Below are 23,337 nucleotides of genomic sequence, written 5' to 3'. Positions count from 1 at the left end.
GTTTGCTGTGGCCCTAGCAGGTCAGCTGTGTTGCTGGGCCCACCCCATCCCTCAAAGGAAAGTTGTCTCACCATTGCTGGTAGCCTCCCCTCAGCTTCTGGAATCTCCTTCACCCCTACCAGCATCAAATCCACAAATACAGAAACCACCCCTCAGCCAGGCCCAAGCAGTCCCTTGGTGATATCAGACAGACACAAGTAGCACTAAGCCATGTGGAAGGGCTCAGGGAAGTGGGTCAAACATCACAGGAATGGCAGTAATAGCGTTTAGTAAGTGCCACTGTGTGCAATATACCTTACGAAAAGTGTGGTGAGTTCAAAACAAAGTGACACGCTCTCTGCCCACATGAAGCTTACGTTCTCATAGGGTAAGCAGATATATAAGCATTTATGGAGTAATCAAAATAAATGATTGAATGCCTGAAGAAGGGCATAAGTAAGTACATAAATATTAGAGGTAACTGATTGATTTATATAACTTGGGATGCTGGGAATTAATTGGAGAACGCTTGTTGGAAGAGGAGTACTTTAAATATGGGGAAGACTGTGGTCTGTTGGATTTGGGGTTGGGAAGGGAAAACAAGCGTAAGCATGAGGATGGGGGCAAGGGAATCAAGTGTGAGGAACAGACAGAAGGTTAGGTTGAAGAGAGTGGGTTGAGGAGTAGAGGGTGATGAGGGAAGTTATATAAGATGGGGTGGATTGGTGGAGAGCTTTGAAACTGAATTATTTGATACAGAAGGACTCAGGAAGCCAGTGGATGGTTTGAGGAGGGGGGGATGTGCCAAGGGACTCTTAGGAAAAAGATCTTTGCAGCAGCTTGAGGAATAGTTTGGAGAGGAGAGAAGCTACAGGCTGGAAAATCAGCAAGGTGGTTGATGTGATAGTCTAGGAGTGATATAACCAGAGCTTCCACCAGGAGGGCAACTGTTTGGATGGAGAGGAAGAGACAAATCTGGGAGATGTCCTGTAGGAAGACTGACAAGTTTGGGCTGAAGACTGAATGTGGGAGTTGGAAGACAGCAAGGAATCCAGGAGAGTTCCAAGGTTACAGACTTCTGGGATAGGGAGCATCAGGGGTTTAATTGTCTGAGATTGTAAAATTAGGAAGATGAGTTGTTAGGAGAGATTAAGAGATTTAGGAGATAAAATGAGTCATTTCATTTTCAGCATACTAAGGTGGAGGTACTGGCCGGCCACCCATGGGAGATGACCTGAAGGTCAGAGATGTGGGATTGCCGGTTAGGTGAGAGGTTAGAGCTAGAGAAGCCACGCTGCTTGAGAAGCAGCATGGCTTTAGTGGATAGAACTTGGGCCTGGGAGTCAGAAGGACCTGGGTTCTAGTTTTTGCTCCACCACTTATCTGTTGTGTGACCTTGGGCAAGTCACTTCTCTTCTGTAATATGGGGATTAAGAGTGTGAGCCCCTTGTGGGAAAGGGACTGTATCCTACCTGATTAACTTGTAACTACCCCAGTGCTTAGAACAGTGCTTGGCACATAGTAAGTGCTTAAAAAGTACCATTATTATTATTATTGTTAGAGAGGTAGATTTGGGAGTTATTAGGGTAGAGATGGTAGTGGAAGCCGTAGGAGCAGATGAGCTCCCCAAAAGAGTGGGTGTATTGCAGGAACCCACAGGGAGGCCCACCCTCTCTCAACACCCACTGAAAACTGCTACATCCATTGCTGACTGGGAAATGCTGCACAATTACAGGTGTGCATGTGTGCAGGTATGTGCATACACTCTGGTTTCAGAAATAAGATATTTCAGGCCAATGTAGAGATGAGGAATTCATGGTCTATGCTGGCCACTGCTTGGCCTTCAATTGAGCTGACCGTTTCCATCTGTGACTGCCACCCACCAGGTCAGGGAGTCTATTCCCTGAGGAAAATTGCAAGGATTTCAGGTCCTTTTTGCTACTGCACAAAGTCATTTCCTTGTGAAAGAAGACAAATCCCCAAAATCCCACCCCAGACAACAGCAAGCAAAGAATATTCCCCGGGAATTGTCAAGGACTAATGGAGAGGAGGCTGGTATAGACAGTGAAGAGGATAGCATGGCAACTAGTGGTGGCTCAAAAATGTCACTCTTATCACTACCGCTGCTGCTGCCTCCATGACATTAATTGGTAGAATGTGTGGCCCGTGGCTCTGGATCAGGTAAGCAATACAAGTTCATTCACTGATTCAATCATATTTATTGAGTGCTTATTGTGTGCAGAGCACTGTATTGAGCATTTGGAAAGTCCAATTCGGCAACAGGTAGAGACAATCTCAGCCCAACAGTGGGCTCACAGTCTAAAGGGGGAGACAGACAGCAAAACAAAACAAGTAGACAAGCATCAATAGCATCAACATAGATAAATGGAATCAAATAATAAATAAAATAAAATAGAGTAATAAATAATATATACAAATATACACAAGTGCTGTGGGGAGGGGAAAGGGGTAGAGCAGAGGGAGGGAGTAGAGGCAGTGGGGAGGGGAGGAGGAGCCAGAGGGAAAGGGAGGACTCAGTTTGGGAAGGCCTCCTGGAGGAGGTGAGCTTTCAGTAGGACTTTGAAGAAGGGATGACAGTTAGTTTGGCAGATGTGAGGAGGAAGGGCATTCCAGGTCAGTGGCACGATGTGGGCCAGAGGTCGACAGTGGGACAGGTGAGAATGAGGCACCATGAGGAGGTTAGTGGCAGAGGAGCAGAGTGTACAGGGTGGGCTGCAGAAGAAGAGAAGGGAGGTGAGGTAGGAGGGGGCAAAGTTAAGCCAAGAGTGCGGAGTTTCTGCTTCATGTGAATGTTGAAAGACAATCACTGGAGGTTTTTGAGGCGAGGAGAGACATGCCTATAGTGTTTCTGTAGAAAGATAATCTGGGCAGCAGAGTGAAGTATAGACTGAAGCAGGGAGAGACAGGAGGATGGGAGATCAAAGAGGAGGCTGATGCAATAATCCAGTCAGGATATTATGAGAGATTGTACCTGCAAGGTAGCAGTTTGGATGGAGAGGAAAGGGTGGGTCTTGGCGATGTTGTGAAGGTGAGACCGGGAGGCGTTGGTGATGGACTGGATGTGTGGTCATGGATTGGATTGGATGGTCATGCCATCCACAGTGACATGGAAGTCAGGAAGAGGACAGGGTTTGGGAGGGAAGATAAGGAGCTCAGTTTTGGACAGGTTGAGTTTTAGGTGGCGGGCAAACACCTGCAGACATCCAGGTGGAGATATCCTGGAGGCAGGAAGAGCTACGAGCCTGAAGGGAGGGGGAAAGATCAGGTGTTTGACCTTATCCCATTTCACTCCCTCTCCTCCTTGCCCCTCGTCCTAGTATTCAGCCTTGGCATTCATTCAATAGTATTTCATTCAATAGTATTTACTGAGCGCTTACTATGTGCAGAACACTGTACTAAGCGCTTGGAATGTACAAATCGGTAACAGATAGAGACAGTCCCTGCCCTTTGACGGGCTTACAGTCTAATCGGGGGAGACAGACAGATAAAAACAATAGCAATAAATAGAATCAAGGGGATGAACATCTCATTAAAACAATAGCAAATAAATAAATTAAGGTGATGTACATCTCATTAACAAAATAAATATGGTAATGAAAATATATACAGTTGAGCGGATGAGTACAGTGCTAAGGGGAGGGGAAGGGAGGGGGGGAGGAGCAGAGGGAAAGGGGGGAAAAGAGGGCTTAGCTGAGAGGAGGTGAAGGGGGTGGGTAGAGGGGAAGCAGAGGGAGCAGAGGGAAAAGGGGGAGCTCAGTCTGCGAAGACCTTTAGGAGAAGGTGAGCTCTAAGTGGGGTTTTGAAGAGGGGAAGAGAATTAGTTTGGCGGAGGTGAGGAGGTAGGGCATTCCAGGACAGCGGGAGGACATGGCCCAGGGGTCAACGGCGGGATAGGCGAGAACGGGGGACGGTGAGGAGGTGGGTGGCAGAGGAGTGGAGCGTGGGGGGCGGGCAGTAGAAAGAGAGAAGGGAGGAGAGGTAGGAGGGGGCAAGGTGATGGAGAGCCTTGAAGCCCAGAGTGAGGAGTTTTTGTTTCAGGCGGAGGGTTGATAGGCAACCACTGGAGGTTTTTAAGAAGGGGAGTGACATGCCCAGAGCGTTTCTGCAGGAAGATGAGCCGGGCAGTGGAGTGAAGAATAGACTGGAGCGGGGAGAGAGAGGAGGAAGGGAGATCAGAGAGAAGGCTGGCACAATAGTCCAGACGGGATATTATGAGAGCCTGTAACAGTAAGATAGCCGTTTGGGTGGAGAGGAAAGGGCGGATCTTGGCGATATTACAAAGGTGAGAACGGCAGGTTTTGGTGATGGATTGGATGTGTGGGGTGAATGAGAGAACCAAGTCAAGGATGATACCGAGGTTGCGGGTCTGAGAGACGGGAAGGATGGTCGTACCATCCACAGTGATGAGGAAGTCAGAAAGAGGACAGGGCTTGGGAGGGAAGATGAGGAGCTCCGTTTTGGCCATGTTGAGTTTTAGGTGGCGGACAGACATCCAGGTAGAGATGTTTTGGAGGCAGGAGGAGATACAAGCCTGAAGGGAGGGGGAGAGGACAGGGCAGAGATGTAGATCTGTGTGTCATCTGCATAGAGATGATAGTTGAAGCCATGAGAGCGAATGAGTTCACTGAGGGAGGGAGTGTATATGGAGAACAGAAGAGGGCCAAGAACTGACCCTTGAGGAACTCCAACAGTTAGAGGATGGGAAGGGGAAGAGGAGCCTGCGAAGGAGACCGAGAATGAACGGCCAGAGAGATAAGAGGAGAACCAGGAGAGAACGGAGTCCGTGAAGCCAAGGTGAGATAAGGAGTGGAGGAGAAGGGGATGGTCAACAGTGTCAAAGGCAGCTGAGAGGTCAAGGAGGATTAGGATAGAGTAGGAGCCATTGGATTTGGCAAGAAGGAGGTCATGGGTGACCTTGGAGAGAGCAGTCTCGGTAGAGTGGAGGGGACGGAAGCCAGATTGGAGGCGGTCCAGGAGAGAGTTGGAGTTGAATTCAAGGCAGCTAGTGTTGACGACTCGTTCTAGGAGCTTGGAAAGGAAGGGTAGTAGGGAGATAGGGCAATAACTGGAAGGGAAAGTGGGGTCGAGAGAGGGGTTTTTTAGGATGGGGGAGACATGGGCATGTTTGAAGGCAGAGGGGAAGAAGCCATTGGAGAGTGAGTGGTTAAAGATAGAAGTTAAGGAGGGGAGGAGGGAAGGAGCGATGGTTTTTTATAAAGTGAGCGGGAATGGGGTCCGAAGCACAGGTGGAGGGGGTGGCACTTGCGAGGAGGGAGGAAATCTCCTCTGAGGATACTGCAGGGAAGGATGGGAAAGTAGGGCAGAGGGTTGGGGGGGGCGGGAACCTGAAGGGGGAAGGGGGACTTTGGGAAGATCAGACCTGATTGTGTTAATTTTCGTGATGAAGTAGGTGGCCAGATCGTTGGGGGTGAGGGATGGGGGAGGGGGAAAAAGAGAGGGCCTGAGGAGAGAATTAAAAGTCCTGAACAATTGGCGGGGGTGACGGGCATGGGCGTCGATGAGGGAAGAAAAGTAGTTTTGCCTGGCGAAGGAGAGGGCAGAGTGAAGTCAGGAAAGGATAAACTTGCAATGGATAAGGTTGGCTTAGTGCTTGGACCTTCGCCAGCAGCGCTCGGCAGCTCAAGCATAAGAGTGAAGGAGGCGGACAGAGGCAGAGATCCAGGGCTGCAGGTTAGTGGAGCAAGAGCGGCGGAGGGAAAGGGGGGCGAGTGAGTTGAGCTGAGTAGAGAGGGTGGAGTTGAGAGCGGTAAGCTGATCATCGAGAGTGGGAAGAGAGGATAGGGAGGCAAGGTGGGGAGAGATGCTTTTGGAGAGACAGATGGGATCAAGAGAGTGGAGGTCTCTGTGGGAGAGTAATACAGATTTGCAGGGGGAGAGAGTGTGAGAGAGGAGGCAGGTGAGAAGGTTATGGTTGGAGAGAGGGATTTCAGAGTTGGTGAGGGAGGAGATTGTGCAGCGGTAGGAGATGATGAGATCGAGGCTGTGACCAAGTTGGTGAGTGGGCGAGGTGTGGTGGAGCAGGAGGTTGGCAGAGTCGAGAAGTGATAGCAGGTGGGTGGCAGAGGAGTCACCGGGTACATCCATGTGGATGTTGAAGTCTCCGAGGATCAGAGTGGGCAGAGAGAAGGAGAGAAGGAAAGCGAGAAAGGGGTCAAGCTGGTTGAAGAAGTTGGAGGTGGGACCAGGAGGGCAGTAGATGACGGCTACAATAATCTGGAGGGGGTGGTAGAGGCGAATAATATGGGCTTCAAAGGAGGGGAAGGAGATGGACGGGAGAGAATGGATAGTGTGGAAACGGCATTGAGGTGAGAGAAAGAAGCTGAGGCCGGGGGAGTGGGAGAAAGAGAGTCCTCTTCTGGAGAGAGCAGCAGAAGAGACCGTGTCATCAAGAGTAAGCCAGGTCTCCGTAAGGGCGAGGAGGAGGAGAGAGCGGGAAAGGAAAAGGTCAAGGATGGCACTGGTAAAGTGGGGTTCTAGGGCGGGGGAGGAGAGGAGGAGAGGAGGCAGAGGAGAGAGTGGGAAAGCTGGGTGGGAGAGGGGAAGGGGAAGGTGAGGATTGGGAGGGGCAGATGGGGGAGGGGGGTGTTCCCTCAGTTTCCAGGGTGGATGGAGAAAGAGCTAATCAGGATGGAATGAGAGAGAAAGCGCATCTTACCTTGGCCCATAATAATAATAATGATGTTGGTATTTGTTAAGCGCTTACTACGTGCCAAGCACTGTTGTAAGCTCTGGGGTAGATACAAGGTTATCAGGTTGTCCCACGTGGGGCTCACAGTCTTCACCCCCATTTTACAGATGAGGTCACTGAGGCACAGAGAGGTTAAGTGACTTGCCTAAGGTCACTCAGGTGGCAAGTGGCAGAGCGGGATTAGTACCCACGGCAATACTCCAAATCCCCCAGTGCCCCTGCCCCCAGGCCCCAGGTCCTGCCCTAAACCCACCTCCCAGGCTCCAGGCCCAACACCCCCCAAACGCCCTCCAGGATTTCACCTCCCCTCTTTGTCATCCTCTCCGGACTTTATCTCTCTGACCCCACCCACAGCCTCTAGCCAGTGATTGAGAGACTAGAGACCATGGACAGCCACCATCGCACAGCTCTCCACCCTGGACCACATCTATGCTTAAAACTGGTTCCCCCCAAAATGACCCTGGCTCTTCCCACAAGCAGGACCAATGGCCCCATGAGCAGCTCCTGCCAAGTCACCCTTCAGACCACTCACTGACTGGGGGGTACCACGGCCAGAGACACAGGAGCATGTGGTGAGGCAAAGACACAGAAACAGTGATGCAGAGTCAATGTGGGAACACTGAGTGGAAGTCACACAGAAAGGAAGGAAAAATGGGGCTGGTGGAATGGACCTATGAGAAGCTGAAATCTCTATTTAGAGAGCTCAGATTCTCTCAGATTGGCCTGGTCCCAGGACTTAGATCCTGGTCAAAGGTGCAAGAACTGATCTGGAGAGTCCCGGCCCCCAGCTCTGGCCGCGCTCCACATATGGGGGGCAGAACCCTGGAGGCCCAGCCATCTCCGTGTTGCGAGTCCACTTAGATAGGCAGAAACTGGAGACAGACGAGCCATTGGATGTGGTGACTGTCAGAGATCGTATCAACAGACTAGGTCAGTAATGCTGGCGAGGCAGAAGAGTAAGTCTTGCTCACACACATGCACACACACATATACAGACACACACCCACGGACATGGACAGACACATGTACATCAAACTCACACACTCTCCCAACTTAGCCCCAGGGTCATGTGGACTGCATTTCCCAGGAGACCTGCCCCAAACCCTCCTGGAAGTGACAAAGAACAAGAGACGGTCTCAGAAACCAGAGGGGCAGAATCCAGGGATTCCTGGTTTGCCTAACCAGCACAGCCTCTAGGAGTCCTGTTTAGCTTGGAGTATCTCCCCATGCAAAGCCCATCCCTGCTGTTTCCTCCAAGGGAGAAGGGATGAAAAGGTCCTGGATTCATGGACATGACTGCCCAGGACCAGACCCAGCTACAAGAAGGATGGTGGGATTCAGGTTTCTGCTCTGTGAAATTTAGAGAAGGACAAGATCTCTACCCTTGTGAGCTCCCAGCCTAACGGTGGCCAGGCCAGGCATGGAGACAAGAGAGCTATCAGAGCCCCTTGACCACTTTGGACAGCTGAGACCCCAGCAGCTACAGCTCAGCTGAGAGTTAGCCCCCAGAAGAAGGTCCCTTGGTCAGAGGCGAGGTCGAGGGAGATGGGCCAGTTTGGGCAAAAGAGTGATGGAGAATAGTGGATATGGTGAGCAGACCTTGGCCTTCCACCCTTGCCCTTGTCCAGACATCAAAATGTGCCTCTGGACCTACAGGTCAAACGCTGAGAAATGGCAATCACTGAGAAGTAGTTTATGCTTTCATGTGTTCCATAAATAGGGATTTGGGGTTGTCTCCCAAATCTGCCAGGTCCGAGCAACGTAGATATACAGCCTCATTACAGAGTTCAGTCTCCTGTAATGTCTACAGCCTAATCTGTCAAGCATCAAATTTCCTGTTTTTCCTTCCCTTAAATCCAACTCACTCAAGCAAAAGTCGGCAGTGGCTCCTTTATGTGCTGTTCCTGGGTCTGTAGCTGGTTGCTGTCGGAGGGTGGAGGGAATCTGCTATCAAATTTTGTCCAACCTGATTACCTCATACCTACCCCAGTGCTTAGAACAGTGCTTGGCACGTAATAAGCATTTAACAAGTGCCATAGTGATAATAATTATTATGTCTCATACCTCAGGGCTTTGATATTCTGAGCACTTTTGCTCCTGAGTAGTGGATCTGGATGTGGTCAGCTCCCCCCCCATCCCTCCGCCACTTTCTGCCTTCCTGCAGGCATCATGCAGGAGGGAAGGGTACCCTCCGGCAAAGTTCCCTGAGCTGGGCCATGCTTACACGAGGCAAGGGAAGGGCCAGGGAGAGGAGGTGAAAAAGAGGAGGCCATTGGGCCCCAAAGCTGGGTCACCTGGAGTCCTAGACCAGCTCACCCCATGTGTGTTACAGAGAACAGAAAGCTTTCAATCGGCACTGAAAACACCCAAAGCAGTGCTTTCTGGTGGGTTAATTCTGTCCCTCCCTGTCCCCTACTAGAATCCTTGCCCCCTTTTAGGCCCAGCACTTGTACGGAACCGTACACATTGGTGTGGACCCTCCCCTCGGGAGCATGGTTCCTTGTCAGATCAAGTCCCAGGCCAGAGAGCTGGGGAGGTGAGGAGGCAGGGAGGCCAGGAGGGATTTTTGTTGGAAGGAAGATCCCGAGCTGCTCCTGTCCCCCTCTGGGGGCCGTGCCTTGGGGGACCATAACTCAGGGTGTACCTCGGGGAGGGTAGAGGGAAGTCCTAGATGCATATCCCAGTGGCCCTGCACCAAGGTAAATAATCCCAGTGATTGAACCCCTCTCTGAGTCTTCCCGCCATCCAGGTAGGTGAAGCTCAGGGAAGACAGTAGATTCCAGTCTGCAGTGGCAGCGGTGGTGCCGACCGGCCAGGTTAGTAACCCCGGGGAGGCAGATGGTAGGGACTCACTCAGACACTTGGGCACATACATCTCCCCTGCCCAAGCTCCACACATACACAAAATGCACGCATACATGCACACTTGCACAGGTATATGCATATACACATATGCTTCCAACCGTAGTTTGGGGTCAATAGGCGGATTGGGTCTTTCCATTATCCCTAAGAACCCTACACAACAGCAGCTGTGCATACTCACATTGTGTCACTCAAGTCGGTCGGTAGTGGTATTTGTGAGCTCTAACTCGGTGCCAGGCATTATGCTAAGTGCTGTGGTGAGTGACAAATGGCCTGCCTCACCATAGTCCTTGCCCCATTGTAGGGAAGCAAAAACCCATGGTATAGTAAGAGAGAATTTGAACAGCAAGAAGATACAACAACAAGAGCAAATTTGAAAATTAAACAAGGTTATTGCAGTGAAGAGCTTAGCAAACCCAGAAGGGGACGCTACTCTGGCTCTTGCCCACTCCAGGCAAATGTCCTAAAATGGCTCAGCATCCCAGGAGCTTCTGGGTACCAGGTTTGGGTGGCAGAACATAGGCTGCCAGAGGTGGCGAGGCTGGTCTAGAGACCCGATGAGCCATGGTCTATCTAGCTCGGTTAAAAATAACAATGGCATTTGTTAAGTGTTTGCTATGTGCCAGGCACTGTACTAAGCGCTGGGGTAAACAAAAGTTAATCAGATTGGACCAGTCCCTGTTTCGCATGAGGTTCACAGTCTTAATCCCTATTTTACAGATGAGGTACCTGAGGCACTGAGAAGTTAAGTGACTTGCCCAAGGTCACATAGATAAGTGGCAGAACTGGGATTAGAACCCAGCTCCTTCTGACTCCCAGACCCATGCTCTATCCTCTAGGCAATGCTGCTTCTCATAAGCAGCAGTTGGCACCACCTGGAGCACAATATGGTGTTTTTAGGAACCTTATGTCTCTTTCTTCCTCTTTCCTCTTTCTTCCTCTTTCCTTCCCTCTGTCTCAATTTCTCCACCTGCAAAATTCTAGACTCCCAGGGTCTGGAGTGTGGAGGAAGAAACTTTCATTCATTCATTCATTCAATTGTACTCACTGAGTTCTTACAGTGCACAAAGCACTGAACTAAGCGCTTGGGAGAGTACAATACAACAACAAATAGACACATTCCCTGTCTACAATGAGCTCACAGTCTAGAAGATGAGACAGACATTAATGCACATAAATAAATGAATAAATAAATTACAGATATATACATATGTGCTCTGGGGCTGGGAGGTAGGATGAGCAAGTCAGGGCGATGCAGAAGGGAGTGGGAGAGGAGGGCTTAGTCAAGGAATGCTTCTTGGAGGAGATGTGCCTTCAATAAGACTTTGAAGTGGGGAAGAGTAGTTACCCATCTGATTTGAGGAGGGTGGCCAATCCAGGCCAGAGCAGGATGTGAGTGAAAGGTCCGTGGTGAGATAGACAAGATCGAGGTAGAGTGAGAAGGCTAGCATTAGAAGAACCAAGTGTGGAGGTTGGGTTGTAGTAGGAGAGTAGTGAGGTAAGGTAGAAGGGGCAAGGTGATTGAATGCTTTAAAGCCAATGATGAGGAGTTTTTGTTTGATGTGGAGGTGGATGGGAGTTTTTGAGGATTGGGGTGACATATCCTGAATGTTTTTGAGGAAAATGATCTGGGTTGCAGAGTGGAATATGGACTGGAGTGGGGAGAAACAGAAGGAAGGGAGATCAGCAAGGAGGCTGAAACAGTAATCAAGGCAGGATAAGTGCTTGTATTACCTCTATGCAGATGATGCCCAAATCTACATCTCCATACCTGATCTCTCTTCCTCTCTGCTGTCTCATATCTCCTCCTGCCTTCAAGACATCTCTACTTGGATGTCCTCCCATCACCTCGAGTTTAACATGTTCAAAACAGAGTACCTTATCTTCCCACCCAAACTCTGTCTTCCCCCTGAATTTCCCATCACTGTAGACTGCACAGCCATCCTTCCTATCTCACAAGCTCATACTCTTGGTGTTATCCTTGATTTCTCTCTCATTCAACCCATATATTCAATCCATCACTAAATCCTATCGATCCCACCTTCATAATACAGCTAAAATCTGCCCTTTCCTCTCCATCCAGACTGCTACCATGTTAATACAAACACTCATCCCTACCCTCCTGGTTTACTGCATCAGCCTCCTTGCTGCCCTCCAGTCTCCTGTCTCTCCCCACTCCAGTCCAAACTTTACTCTGCTACCCCGATTATTTTTCTACAAAAACATTCTGGACACGTAATCCCACTCCTCAAAAAACTCCAGTGGTTGCCCATCTACTTCCACCTCAAATAAATACTCCTCACTATTGGCTTTTGAACACTCCACCACCTTGTCCCGACCTACCTCACCTCACTTCTCTGCTTCTAAACCCAGCCCACACACTTTGCTCCTCTAGTGCTAACCTTCTCACTGTGCCTCGATCTCTCCTATCTTGCTGCCAACCTCTAGACTACATCCTGTCTCTGGCCTGGAACGCCCTACCTCCTCAAATCCAACAGACAATTACTCTCTCCCCACTGCCCTTCAAAGCCTTACTGAAGACCCATCTCCTCCAAGAGACCTTCCCAGACTAAGCCCCACCTTTCCTCATCTCCCACTCCCTTCTGCATCACCCTGACTCGCTCCCTTTACTCTTGCCACCTCCCAGCCCCGCATACCTGTAGTTTTATTTATTTGTATTCATGACTGAAGCACCGTGGCTCAGTGGAAAGAGTACGGGCTTTGGAGTCAGAGGTCATGGGTTCAAATCCCGGATCGGCCATTTGTCAGCTGTGTGACTTTGGGCAAGTCACTTAACTTCTCGGTGCCTCAGTTACCTCATCTGTAAAATGGGGATTAAGACTGTGAGCCCCACGTGGGACAACCTGATTCCCTTGTGTCTACCCCAGCGCTTAGAACAGTGCTCGGCACATAGTAAGCGCTTAACAAATACCAACCTTATTACTTCCCATTCTGTAAACTCATTGTGAGCAGGAAATGTGTCTGTTCATTGTTGTACTGTACTCTCCCAAGTGCTTAGTACACACAGTAAGTGTTCAATATAACTGAATGAATGGGTGAATGAATAATTTCATAGTAGTTTGGATGGAAAGGAAGGGATAGATTTTAGAGATGTAAAGGTAGAACTGACAGGGATTTAGTGATGTCTTGAAAATATAGGTTGAATGACAGAGAGAAGTCAAGGAAAATGCCAAGGTTATGGGCTTGTAAGACAGAAGGAAGGTGGTGTGGCCAACAATGATGAGAAAGTGAGTGGGAAGACATGGTTTGGGTGGGAAGGTAAGAAGTTCACAAGGGAGGACAATCAAGTAGAGATGTCTTAAAGGCAGGAGGAAATGCAAGACTGCATAGAGGGAGAGAGATCAGGACTGGAGATGTCGATTAGGGTATCACCAGCATAGAGGTGGTAGTTGTAGCCGTTTGAGCAAATGAGTTCTCCAAGGGAGATTATAAGAAACACAAGGACTCCTATTCTACAACTGTTCTCTAAGCCATGAAAAGTCTTTCTCCACTTCTCTGATTTCCAGAGTCAAAGTTTATCCTCAATCTGGGAGTACCTAGCTCACCCCAGCTTGGGTGAGTGAGGAGATTGGGAAGACTTGGAGGGACCAGAGGAGAGATGGGAGATCTGGGAAGACTGTGAAGATTAGGAACTCCTGGAAAACTGTGGGACTATGGAGACCTGGGTAAATTGGAGAAAACAGGAGATACTGGGGAGATTAGGGGAGACTGGGGAAATCACCCCTGCAGAGTGGATTGGAGAATATGACAGAAGAGGGACTGGGGTGGGGGCCAAGTTCGCCACTATCCATGTCATATGGTTGTCCTGGGCACTCAGTCCTCATCCCCTGTGGATATGGTTGGGCTGGCACTGCCGCAGGGCTGAGAACAGATGGCATTCCCAGGGGCCAGGACCACTCAGACCATCCACCTTCCAAGGAGTGCCGGGGCAGCTGGGAGGGAAGAATTGCTGCCCCATAAATGGGCAGAACATTTGCAGCTTCCCATCCATTTGGCTGCAAGTCCTGGTTCAAAGGCCTGATGCCTGTGCCCTTGTGCTGCCTCGCTCTGCTGGCTGCCGGGGAAAATCTGATCAGGAGGATCATGGGGAGCAGAAGGAGCAAGGGATGAGACATGAGGCCTACAAATCCCTGGTTCCCCTCCAGGAAACCCAACTCCTCACTGAGGGCTCCATCAACTCCCAGTCAGTCAATTAATCAGTCAATCAATCGATGTTATTTTTTGAGCAGTTACTCTGTACAGAGCAGTGTACTTGGAGTAGTGTATAACAGAGTTGATAGACATATTCCCTGCCCATAATGAACATTCCATCTATAGAGAGAGACAGACATTATAATAAATTACGGATAGGGGAAATAGTAAAGAATAAGGATATGTACATAGGTGCTGTGGGACTGGGTTGAGTATCAAAGTGCTTAAGGTGTTCACAGCTAAGTGCATAGGTGACAGAGAAAGGAGAGCAGATAGGGGAAATGAGGGCTTGGTCAGGGAAGACCTTCTGGAGAAGATGCGATTTTAGAAGAGTTTTGAAAACTGTCTGATACAAAGTGGAATGGAATTTCAGACCAGAAGGAGGAGGATATGGGCAATGGTAGGTGGTGGGATACATGAGATTGAGGTACAGGGAATTGGTTGATGTTAGAGGAGCGGAAAGAGTGTGTTGGGTTGTAATAGAAAATCAGAGGTAAGTCAAGTATAATACCAAGGGTATGGAACAGGAAGGATAGTAGTACTGACTACAGTGAGAGGAAAGTCAGCGGGAGGACAGGGTTGGGGTTGGAAGATAAGAAGTTTTGTTTTGGACATGTTAAATTTGAGTTATACTGAAGGCAGGAGGAGATGTGAGAATGCCAAGAAGGATAGAGATTAGGACTGGAGATGTAAATTTGGGATGGAATTGAAGCTGTGGGAGTGAATAGGAGGGAGTGGAAGAAGCTGGAGAATAGAAGGGGATTCAGGACTGATCCTTGAAGCCCCCCCCACCACAGTTAAAGAGTGGGAGGTAGAGGAGGAGCCTGTGAAAGAGACCGAGAAGGAGCTACCAGAGAGATAGGAAGAGAACCAGGAGAGGACCTTGTCAGTGAAGGCAAGGTTGGATGTTTTCGAGATATCGGGTGGTGGACAGTGTTGAAGGTTGCAGAAAGGTCGAAGAAGATTAGGAGGGAATAGAGGACTTGGCAAGAAGAAGGTCATTGGTGACCTTAGAGAGAGTCCCATGATGAGGTGAGAGAATGAGGAAAGTGGGGATCAATTAGAGAACGTTTTCTGGAGAAGGTGACCTTGTAAAGGGGGGCTTTGAATGACCTGAGTATCCCCAGACTAGGGCTTAGCCAGCTTAGGACGCTGTCTCTGACAGGGCCCTCTAAGATGCTGGGAGATAGCATGTGCTCCCTGCCTTCCTGGATACCCACCTTCAGAGTTAGGGATGGACCACCCCACTACCCTCGCTGTCCCCTCTCCATCCCTGACTCTTCTTCCAGTGACTCAACACAGTCCATACAAGCCCCCTGACTTTCTCGCTCCACCTCTGAGACTCCCCCAGTGACCCATTAAGGACCATCTAGCACCCCTGATTCACCCAGTATCCTGTGCAGTGAAATGCCCAGGTGGTTCCAGGCAGTTTGGATAGCTAAATGGATGGGAAGTTCCTAAAGGATGAGTGTGTGTGTGTGTGTGTGTGTGTGTGTGTGTGTGTTGGTGAAGGGGTGGCGCACTTCCCCTCTTTGCCCCCTGCCCTCCATCCGGATTTCTTCATCCTTGGGGGAAAAATTGCTTTCCCGTGCCTCTTCCCTCCAGCTGTTTCCCATGCCCCCTCCCTCCAATTGTTTTCTGTACCTCTTTCTCCAGCTATTTCCAGTGCCTCTTAGCCTTTAGTTGCTTCTGGTGCCCCTGCCCTTCCAGCTGTTTATTCATTCAATAGTATTTATTGAGTGCTTACTATGTGCAGAGCACTGTACTAAGCGCTTGGAATGTACAATTCAGCAACAGAGACAATCCCTGCCCAGTGACGGGCTCACAGTCTAAGCGGGGGAGACAGACAGCAAAGCAAAACAGAACAAAACAAAACAAGACAACATCATCAAGATAAATAGAATCAAGGAGCTATACACCTAATTAACAAATAAATAGGGTAATAAAAAATATATACAAATGAGCACAATGCTGAGGGGAGGGGAAGGGGGAAGAGCAGAAAGTGGGGGGGAAGGGGGAGCAGAGGGAAAGGGGGGCTCAGTCTGGGAAGGCCTCCTGGAGGAGGTGAGCTTTCAGTAGGGCTTGACCATGCTTCTCCAGATCTGTTTCCGGTGCCCCTTGCCCTCCAGCTCTACCATTTCCCCATGGGGACAAGAAACCAGACCAGCGGCTCCACATTCACACTCCAAAGCATCACCAACGCTGAGCAGCAGCGGCTCCTCTTTGTGCTCTTTCTGGGTCTGTACCTGGTCACCGTGGTAGGCAACCTGCTCATAGTCCTGACCATCCGGACAGACTCCCGCCTCCACTCCCCCATGTACTTCTTCCTCGCCAACCTGTCTCTGGTAGACATATGCTTCTCCTGTACCACTGTGCCTAGCCTGCTGGGGACGCTCTTCACTGGACACCAGGACATTTCTTACGGTGGCTGCCTGGCCCAGATGTATTTCTTCATTGCCTTTGGGATCACTGAGAGCTGCCTCCTGGCTGCGATGGCCTATGATCGCTACTTGGCCATCTGCAACCCGCTGCTTTACTCAGTGGTCATGAGCCCTCAGCGTTGTGTCCTGCTGGTGGTCACCTGCTGGCTGGTCTCTCACCTCCACTCCCTGCTGCACACCCTCCTGATGACCCAGATGACCTTCTGTGCCTCCCGTGAAATTCCTCTCTTCTTCTGTGATGTCTTCCCCCTGCTGAAGATCTCCTGCTCTGATCCCCACATCAACTTCCTTGTGGTGTACACAGAAGGGGCTGTCATAGTCAACAGTGCCCTTCTGATGGTCCTGGCCTCCTACGCCCATATTGTCCCCGCTGTTCTGCGGGTGCCCTCGGCCCATGGGAAGCGCAAGGCCTTCTCCACTTGCAGCTCCCACCTGGCTGCAGTCGGGCTCTTCTATGGCACAGTCATCTGGGTCTACTTCCAGCCATCATCCAGCTTCTCCTCTGAGCGAGACACCATAGCCACAGTCATTTACACAACCATCACCCCACTCCTGAACCCCTTTATCTACAGCCTGCGTAACAGAGACCTACACCGGGCCCTGCACTCCTGGCCCTGTGCCCCCAGACCCTGCATCCCTGGCCCTGGTCCTCAGGATCCTGAGACCCCAGCCCTATGTCCCCAGACCTGGCAACGTGGGCCCTGTGCCTCCAAACGCAGTCCTTCACCCCCCGTCTGTGCCCCTGACCCTGAATACCTAATCCTGCACCCTCAACCTTGTGCCCTCAGACCCTGCGACCCTAGCTCTGCATCCCCTGCCTTGCACTCCCAACCTTGTGCCCCCAACTCTGCATCCCTGGATCCTGTACTCCCCCCTCTTGTCAGCCAGGTCATTGTTCGGCGACCCCCACTCAAAGACCAGGAACTTGGATCATGAGCCCCCCAGGGATTGGTCTCTGACATTTCTATTGACGAAAACGCTCCTCCCAGCCCTTGAGCCCACAGTCTGGTAGGTCATCACTGGCCAGGAAATGTCCTGGATGGTGGGGCAGCGGTGGGCACAGGAAAGGAATTGTAGCCCCGAAAGGGGAGTTGGGTGGGGTTGCTTACAGCTGATAGTCACAGGGTTCAGAAGCCTGCAGCCCACAACGATGGTGTTCTCCACCCTTTCCACCCTGCAGGCAGAGGGAAGGATGCATCTCTTCAGCACAAATCATGGCAGCCCCCAGGGGTCGACCTACACTCTCTATATCTCAATGGTCTGGGTCAGTGTTGTAGACAGTCCGACTGTGATGGTCCTGACCATCTTCAACATCCACACCCTGGGGCATCTCTTCCTCTGCACTTTAAGGCACTGACATTTATCTCACACCATCACCACAGCTGAAGCCACACCTGAACATGGACCCAAGATGCCAAGTGGTGTTGAGGGGTGTGTGAGCACTCTTTTTCCAAAATCTGTTAAGCTACTTCATGTCACATTCCTACTATCTTGCACTGTTACCTTTGCCATTATTGTTGTTGTTGCTTTCATTCATTCATTCAATAATATTTACTGAGCACTTACTGTGTGCAGAGCACTCTACTAAGTGCCTGGGAGAGTACAATACAATAAAAAACTGCATTCTCTACTCTCAACGAGCTTACAGTCTAGAGACATTGTTCTGGGCCTGGATTGGGAGCCCCATGTGGAGCTGGTACTCTGGTTATTTAATTTATCTCATATTTACTCCAGCACCCAGCACAGTGGTTCACACGTAATAAGTTCTAAGTAAAAATCATGTCCTCAAGATGCTGCTGAACACCTACTGCCTAGTAAAAGTAACTCTTATTCCGACTACCTGGCCCTCAGCTGCTGAAACAGGCGAGATCGAGGAACAATGAGAAGATTAGCAGCAGAGGAGCAAAGTCTGTGGGCAGGGTTGTAGAAGGAGAGAAGCGAGGTGAGGTAGGAGGGGGCATGGTGATGGAGTGCTTTTTCATTATGACCAGAAAGGCAGATTTGGGAATTATCCTCATAGAGGTGGTACCTGAAACCATGTGAGTGAATGAACTCCCTGAGAGACTAAATTTCGAGCAAGAAGAGCAGAGAACCTAAAACAGTTAAAGATTGTGGGGCAGAAAACCAGCCAACAAATTAAACTGAGGAGGGGTAAGAAAAATAGGAGTAGAGCCAAGATAGTACCATGTCCACAAAACCAAGACCTGAAAGAGTTCCGAGGTAGAGAGTGTGGTGTCACTTAAGGCAGCATGACCTCGCCAAAAAGAGGGATGACCATAGATGCTGAATCCTGCCTGGCCCCAATAGGACTATAGAACGTAAGGTAGAAAGCCAAATTGAAAAAAAAGGATATAAGATGAAACACAGCTAAGATATATGGTAGAAGGTCAGTTGCAGAACCAAGGGTGCAGACAAGATGTAATGGTTGTGTGTAAGAAGAAAGGTCAGACTTGCAATATAGGTGAAGGGTCAACTGCTGTGAAAAAATACAGACTACCAGGACACAAGGATCAATGAAGGGGAACAACTCAACCACCTTTGAAACTGCTTGACTCTGCATGTCCTGTTTCTTTGGGAAGAATGGAAAACTTATCAGAAAAATTCATGGCATGCCACCCTGCCATGGAACCAAGGGTTGGAAGTATATAAAAAAGCATTCACCCTGTATCAAGTCTTCTTGCTTGCTGTAGTTTATGTTGAGAGGCTCTTTCGACGTCTTCTCAAAGTAAAAGGACAGGGGGATGCAGCATCAAGACAGTTTACTATTGGGCTAATCAGATGGGTGACTCCCTTCACTGGGCACTCAAAGTAAGATTGGGGATTGTAGCAATAAAGGATATTCTTGAACCAAGCATGGGGCTCAGGTTTTAGGGGTTTGGGGCTATGGAAGAGATGGCTACGGGAGCTCTTGGCCACCAAAAATAGGTTTTCCCATAGCAGGTCGTTCAGTGGATCAAAGTCTGTCATTCATTCATTCAGTTGTATTTATTGAGCGCTTACTGTGTGCAGAGCACTGCACTAAGCACTTGGAAAGTACAATTTGGCAACATATAGAGACAATCCCTACCCAACAATGGGATCACAGTCTAGAAGGGGGATACAGACAACAAAACAAAATAAGTAGACAGGCATCAATACCATCAAAATATATAAAAAGAATTATAGGTATATACACATCATTAATAAAATAGAGTAATAAATGTGTATGTGTACAAATATACACAAGTGTTGTGGGGAGGGGAAGGGGATAGAGTAGAGGGAGGGAGTAGTGGCAATGGGGAGGGGAGGAGGAGCAGAGGAAAAAGTGGGGGGCTCAGACCGGGAAGGCCTCCTGGAGGAGGTGAGCTCTCAGTAGAGCTTTGAAGAGGGGAAGAGAGCTAGTTTGGCAGATGAGAGAAGGGAGGGCATTCCAGGCCAGAGGTAGGATGTGGGCCAAAAGGTCAAGGAGAGTTAGAACAGAGTAGAGTATTTTGGGCCTTGGAAAGGGAGGTTTCAGTGGAGTTAAGGGGTCGCAAATCCTTGGAATGGATGAAGAAGAGGGTTGGTGAAGAGGAAGTAGAAACATTGCATGTCAAGAACTTTGCATTCTCCACACACACACACACAAATCACTGTCCTGTGTCTGTGTTTGTCCCTATCTGCCACATCTACTACCTCTCAGCCAAACTCTAGGTCTCTCCATCCATGACTCCCAACTCACTATGACTCCCCTCTTCCCCAACATGCACAACGTGGGTCTCTTTCTGCCACTGGTACAGCTACTCAGCCACCAGTGAATCCCTTGTGCCTAAAGTGAAGCCAGCCCTTGTGTCAGTCCCCCAACTTGGGCATCACCAACCCTGTGCTGACCCCCTTGGGGCAGATGTTGTGCAGAGAGAAGTAGTAAGGTTACTTACTGACTGTACATTGGTTGTGATGCCCTGTACTTAGCACTTGGAAAGTACAACAGAAATACGAGGCACATTTCAAGGTAGTTCATATTCTAACTGGAGAGACAGACATAAAAATATCTATAAATGTGGTCATCAAATGTGGCAGGTCAAAAAACCCCAAAACCTGAGCCCCTTGGTTGGTTCAAGACTATTCTTTATTGCTGCAATCCCCAATCTTGCTGTGTACATAAGTGATAAGGGAGAGTATAAATAAATAAATATGAATGAGCTAGAGATGGTTGATGGGTTGGTGTGATTTGGCCTTGGGGGCTAATGAAGAAAGAGTTGTTGGAGAGTTTCGCCCTGGTTCAATGGGATACAGTAAAATGGTCCCAATTTCCACCCGGTGAGAAACAACCCACTTTGGAGTTTATTGCTAATGTTGTGATGTTGCACCTCAGTGTGACCTTGTTGGGTAAGTGTGGAGTCCCATAAAGGCCCACCCATCCCACCCTTGGGGCAAGAATGCAGTGCCTGAGGGCTCAACTGGGCTGGAGGTTCTTCCTGGCCCAAACAGAAGTGATCCAGGTTTACATCCGGTAGTGCTACTGGGCAGATACAGTTTCCCCAGGGACTGTTGAGCAATGTAGATCCAGCAGTTCAGGAGATCCTCACCCACCTTGGTATTCACAGAAGAGGTTATGGCTGGGTGAACCTCGGGGTCAGAATCCTCAGATCTGCTGGGCCAGGGCCCCCTTGGCTCCCAACGGAGTTTTGCCCACCTCTAACATCCATTATGTTCCCATGGCAGGCGTGGAAGTTCCTTGTGGTAGGAAGGGAAACAGCTGAGAGCCCAAAAAGGAGTACTAAAATGATACTTGCATGGCAGAGCAAACCATGCAGTTCATGGCCCCTTTAGCTTGAAGGCCACCAGTACTGAGCATAGAGTAAACAGGAGTAAATGTGGTCATGAGCTTATGGTGACCCTCAAGAAGAATAGCCACTAGAGCCCTAGTCCCCAGGGGGAATAGCAGAAATCTTGTCCATGACCCTACCTGTGAATCACATGCCAGGACACATCTTTGGACACACACTAGGTTGGTCTTATTCCTGTATGTGCCAGGCCTTATCTTTGGAAAGCCTCTGGGTGGACTAGAGGCCAGAAGAAGGTGTGCATAATCCGGGAGGGCAGAAGAAACTTTGTCTGGACATAGAAAGCATAGCCCTCACTTCTTTAGAGTTTACACCAAGGGGCCCCCTGCCTGGACCACAAGGAAGAGCCTGGGATAGCTAAGGACCAGTCTGAGTAGGTTCTGAGGCAAAGCAGAGTTGCAATTGTGCTCCTAGCAGATAAAATGACTAGAAGTCTCAATTGAGCTCTGAATATTTCTGGGATTATTTTGGGCACTGGACTGAGCCCTAGCGAAAAGGGCTCATGTCCCTTGTTCCAACTTTATTGCCTCTATCCTTCTGGCTCACCCCTTTTTACCCTGACTGAAACTTCCCCTGGCTCCTGGGAAATCCACCAAACCACCTCTCTTCCCACCAGAAATCCCTGAAATCCCACTTCCTGCGGAGGGATTCCCCAGCTAATTCCTACCTCCCCGTTTGTGTCACCCCAGCCATAGGAGCTGATTGTGTGTGTGTGTGTGTGTGTGCTTGCACAGTGCTGTGGGACTGTACATTCCATTTTTAATGATATTCGCTAACTGCTTACTATGTCCCAGGCACTCTACTAAATTCTGGGTTAGATACAAAATGATCAGGTCCATGTGGGACAATCCATGTCCCACATAGGACTCACAGTCTTAATCCCCCTTTTTCAGATGGGGTAACTGAGGTACAGAGCAATAAAGTGACTTGCCCATGGTCACACAGCAGTCAAGTGGTGAAGCTGGGATTAGAACCCATAGTGGCCTTTGCAGGCCCAAGCACCTCCATGGGTAAATTTCACCATTAAAGGTGTCTTCTTTGAGAAACAGCTCTATTTCTTCCACTTATGCATTATCCATTCATTCACTGTTCACCATTGCTATTTCCATTTGCATCCCTGTTTCCTCCTGTTCCCTTCATACAAGCACAATAGATTTGTACCCGACTCCTCCATTAGATTTCCTGTCCAAGTCAGCGGGTGAACAGCCTGCCCATCTGCAGGTAATTGGGTAACTAACTGGTAACTAATTTCTCCTCTTCCTTGCAGCTGCCACATAGCCCACGCCTGAGTGTCCAGCCAAGTTTTCAACTCTCCGCTTGACCTCTAGTGATCAAGTGGCCATGTCCCCGGGCTGCTGAATTACCAACGAGTTTTCCTTCGGCAGAACAAGCTCAGGGTCCGGCACAGTGCCTGGAGCAGGTCACGATTGCGCAGGCTATAGATGAAGGGGTTGAGCAGTGGGGTCACTACCGTGTACAGCACAGCCACCACAGAGCCTCGCTCTGCTGAGTGGCTAGGGGAGGGGCTAAGGTAAAGGCCGATCACTGTCCCATAGAAAAGAGACACCACAGCCAAGTGGGAGCCGCAGGTGGAAATGGCTCGACGCAGCCCCCGGACAGATGGCACCCGCAGGACTGCACAGAAGATGTGGGCGTAGGAGATCAGGACAGCCAAGAACGGTCCCACTACCACCACTCCCCCGACAGTGATGATGACCAGTTTATTGACAGAGGCGTCAGAGCAGGAGAGATGCAGCAGAGTGGATAGGTCACAGAAGAAGTGGGGGACCACCCTGTTTGTGCAGAAGGACAACCGAGCCACTAGGAGGGTGTGGACCAGTGCATGGACAGCAGTGAGGACCCAGCAAGTAACCACCATCAGTGCAGAAAGCCGGGGGCTCATGGTTGTAACATAACTCAGGGGCTGGCAGATGGCTACATAGCGGTCATATGCCATTACGGCCAAGAGGAAATTGTCCAGATCTCCAAAGAACAGGAAAAAATAGATCTGGCTCAGGCATCCAGTGTAGGAGATGACTAGGTTGTGTGTCTGCATGTTGGCTAGCATCTTGGGGACAGTGGTGGAGGAGAAGCAGATGTCAGCACAGGATAAGTTGGCAAGAAAGAAGTACATGGGAGAGTGGAGGTGTGAGTCAGTGCCAATGGCCAGGATGATGAGTAGGTTCCCTCCTATGGTGACCAGGTACAGAGCCAGGAACAGCATGTAACACAGCTCCTGTTGCCCCGGTGGGGTGGGCAATCCCAGCAGGATGAACTCAGTGATGTAGCTTTGGTTCTCCATCTCCAT

The 23,337-nt window shown here is 49.7% G+C and overlaps 2 protein-coding genes across 2 annotated transcripts; one reads left to right on the top strand and one right to left on the bottom strand.

The window, feature by feature from the left end:
* Positions 1-15,927: 15,927 nt before the first annotated feature.
* On the top strand, positions 15,928-17,581 carry LOC100092276 (olfactory receptor 1361-like). Its single transcript, XM_029054206.1, has 2 exons — positions 15,928-16,842; positions 17,405-17,581. The coding sequence occupies exons 1-2, from the start codon at positions 15,928-15,930 to the stop codon at positions 17,579-17,581; spliced, it is 1,092 nt and encodes a 363-aa protein (XP_028910039.1).
* Positions 17,582-18,060: 479 nt separating this feature from the next.
* Positions 18,061-23,337, bottom strand: LOC100681172 (olfactory receptor 1-like). Its single transcript, XM_007661198.2, has 4 exons — positions 22,394-23,337; positions 20,975-21,032; positions 18,722-18,793; positions 18,061-18,078 (listed from the first exon to the last, which is right to left on the bottom strand). The coding sequence occupies exons 1-4, from the start codon at positions 23,335-23,337 to the stop codon at positions 18,061-18,063; spliced, it is 1,092 nt and encodes a 363-aa protein (XP_007659388.2).

This window comes from Ornithorhynchus anatinus, chromosome X4, assembly GCF_004115215.2.
Source record: "Ornithorhynchus anatinus isolate Pmale09 chromosome X4, mOrnAna1.pri.v4, whole genome shotgun sequence".
NCBI classification, from domain to species: domain Eukaryota; kingdom Metazoa; phylum Chordata; class Mammalia; order Monotremata; family Ornithorhynchidae; genus Ornithorhynchus; species Ornithorhynchus anatinus.
This window is presented reverse-complemented; position numbering and strand designations above follow the sequence as displayed.

Excerpts from the sequence above, each read along its gene's own strand:
- LOC100092276 (XM_029054206.1), top strand. The coding sequence starts at position 15,928 with ATGGGGACAAGAAACCAGACCAGCGGCTCCACATTCACACTCCAAAGC. Across the intron at positions 16,843-17,404 it reads CCCTGCACTCCTGGCCCTGT|GCAGAGGGAAGGATGCATCT; the intron begins GCCCCCAGACCC and ends TCCACCCTGCAG.
- LOC100681172 (XM_007661198.2), bottom strand. The coding sequence starts at position 23,337 with ATGGAGATGGAGAACCAAAGCTACATCACTGAGTTCATCCTGCTGGGA. Across the intron at positions 21,033-22,393 it reads TGCCGAAGGAAAACTCGTTG|TACTGGTGGCCTTCAAGCTA; the intron begins GTAATTCAGCAG and ends CTCTATGCTCAG. Across the intron at positions 18,794-20,974 it reads TGGTTTGCTCTGCCATGCAA|AAACAGGACATGCAGAGTCA; the intron begins GTATCATTTTAG and ends TTCTTCCCAAAG.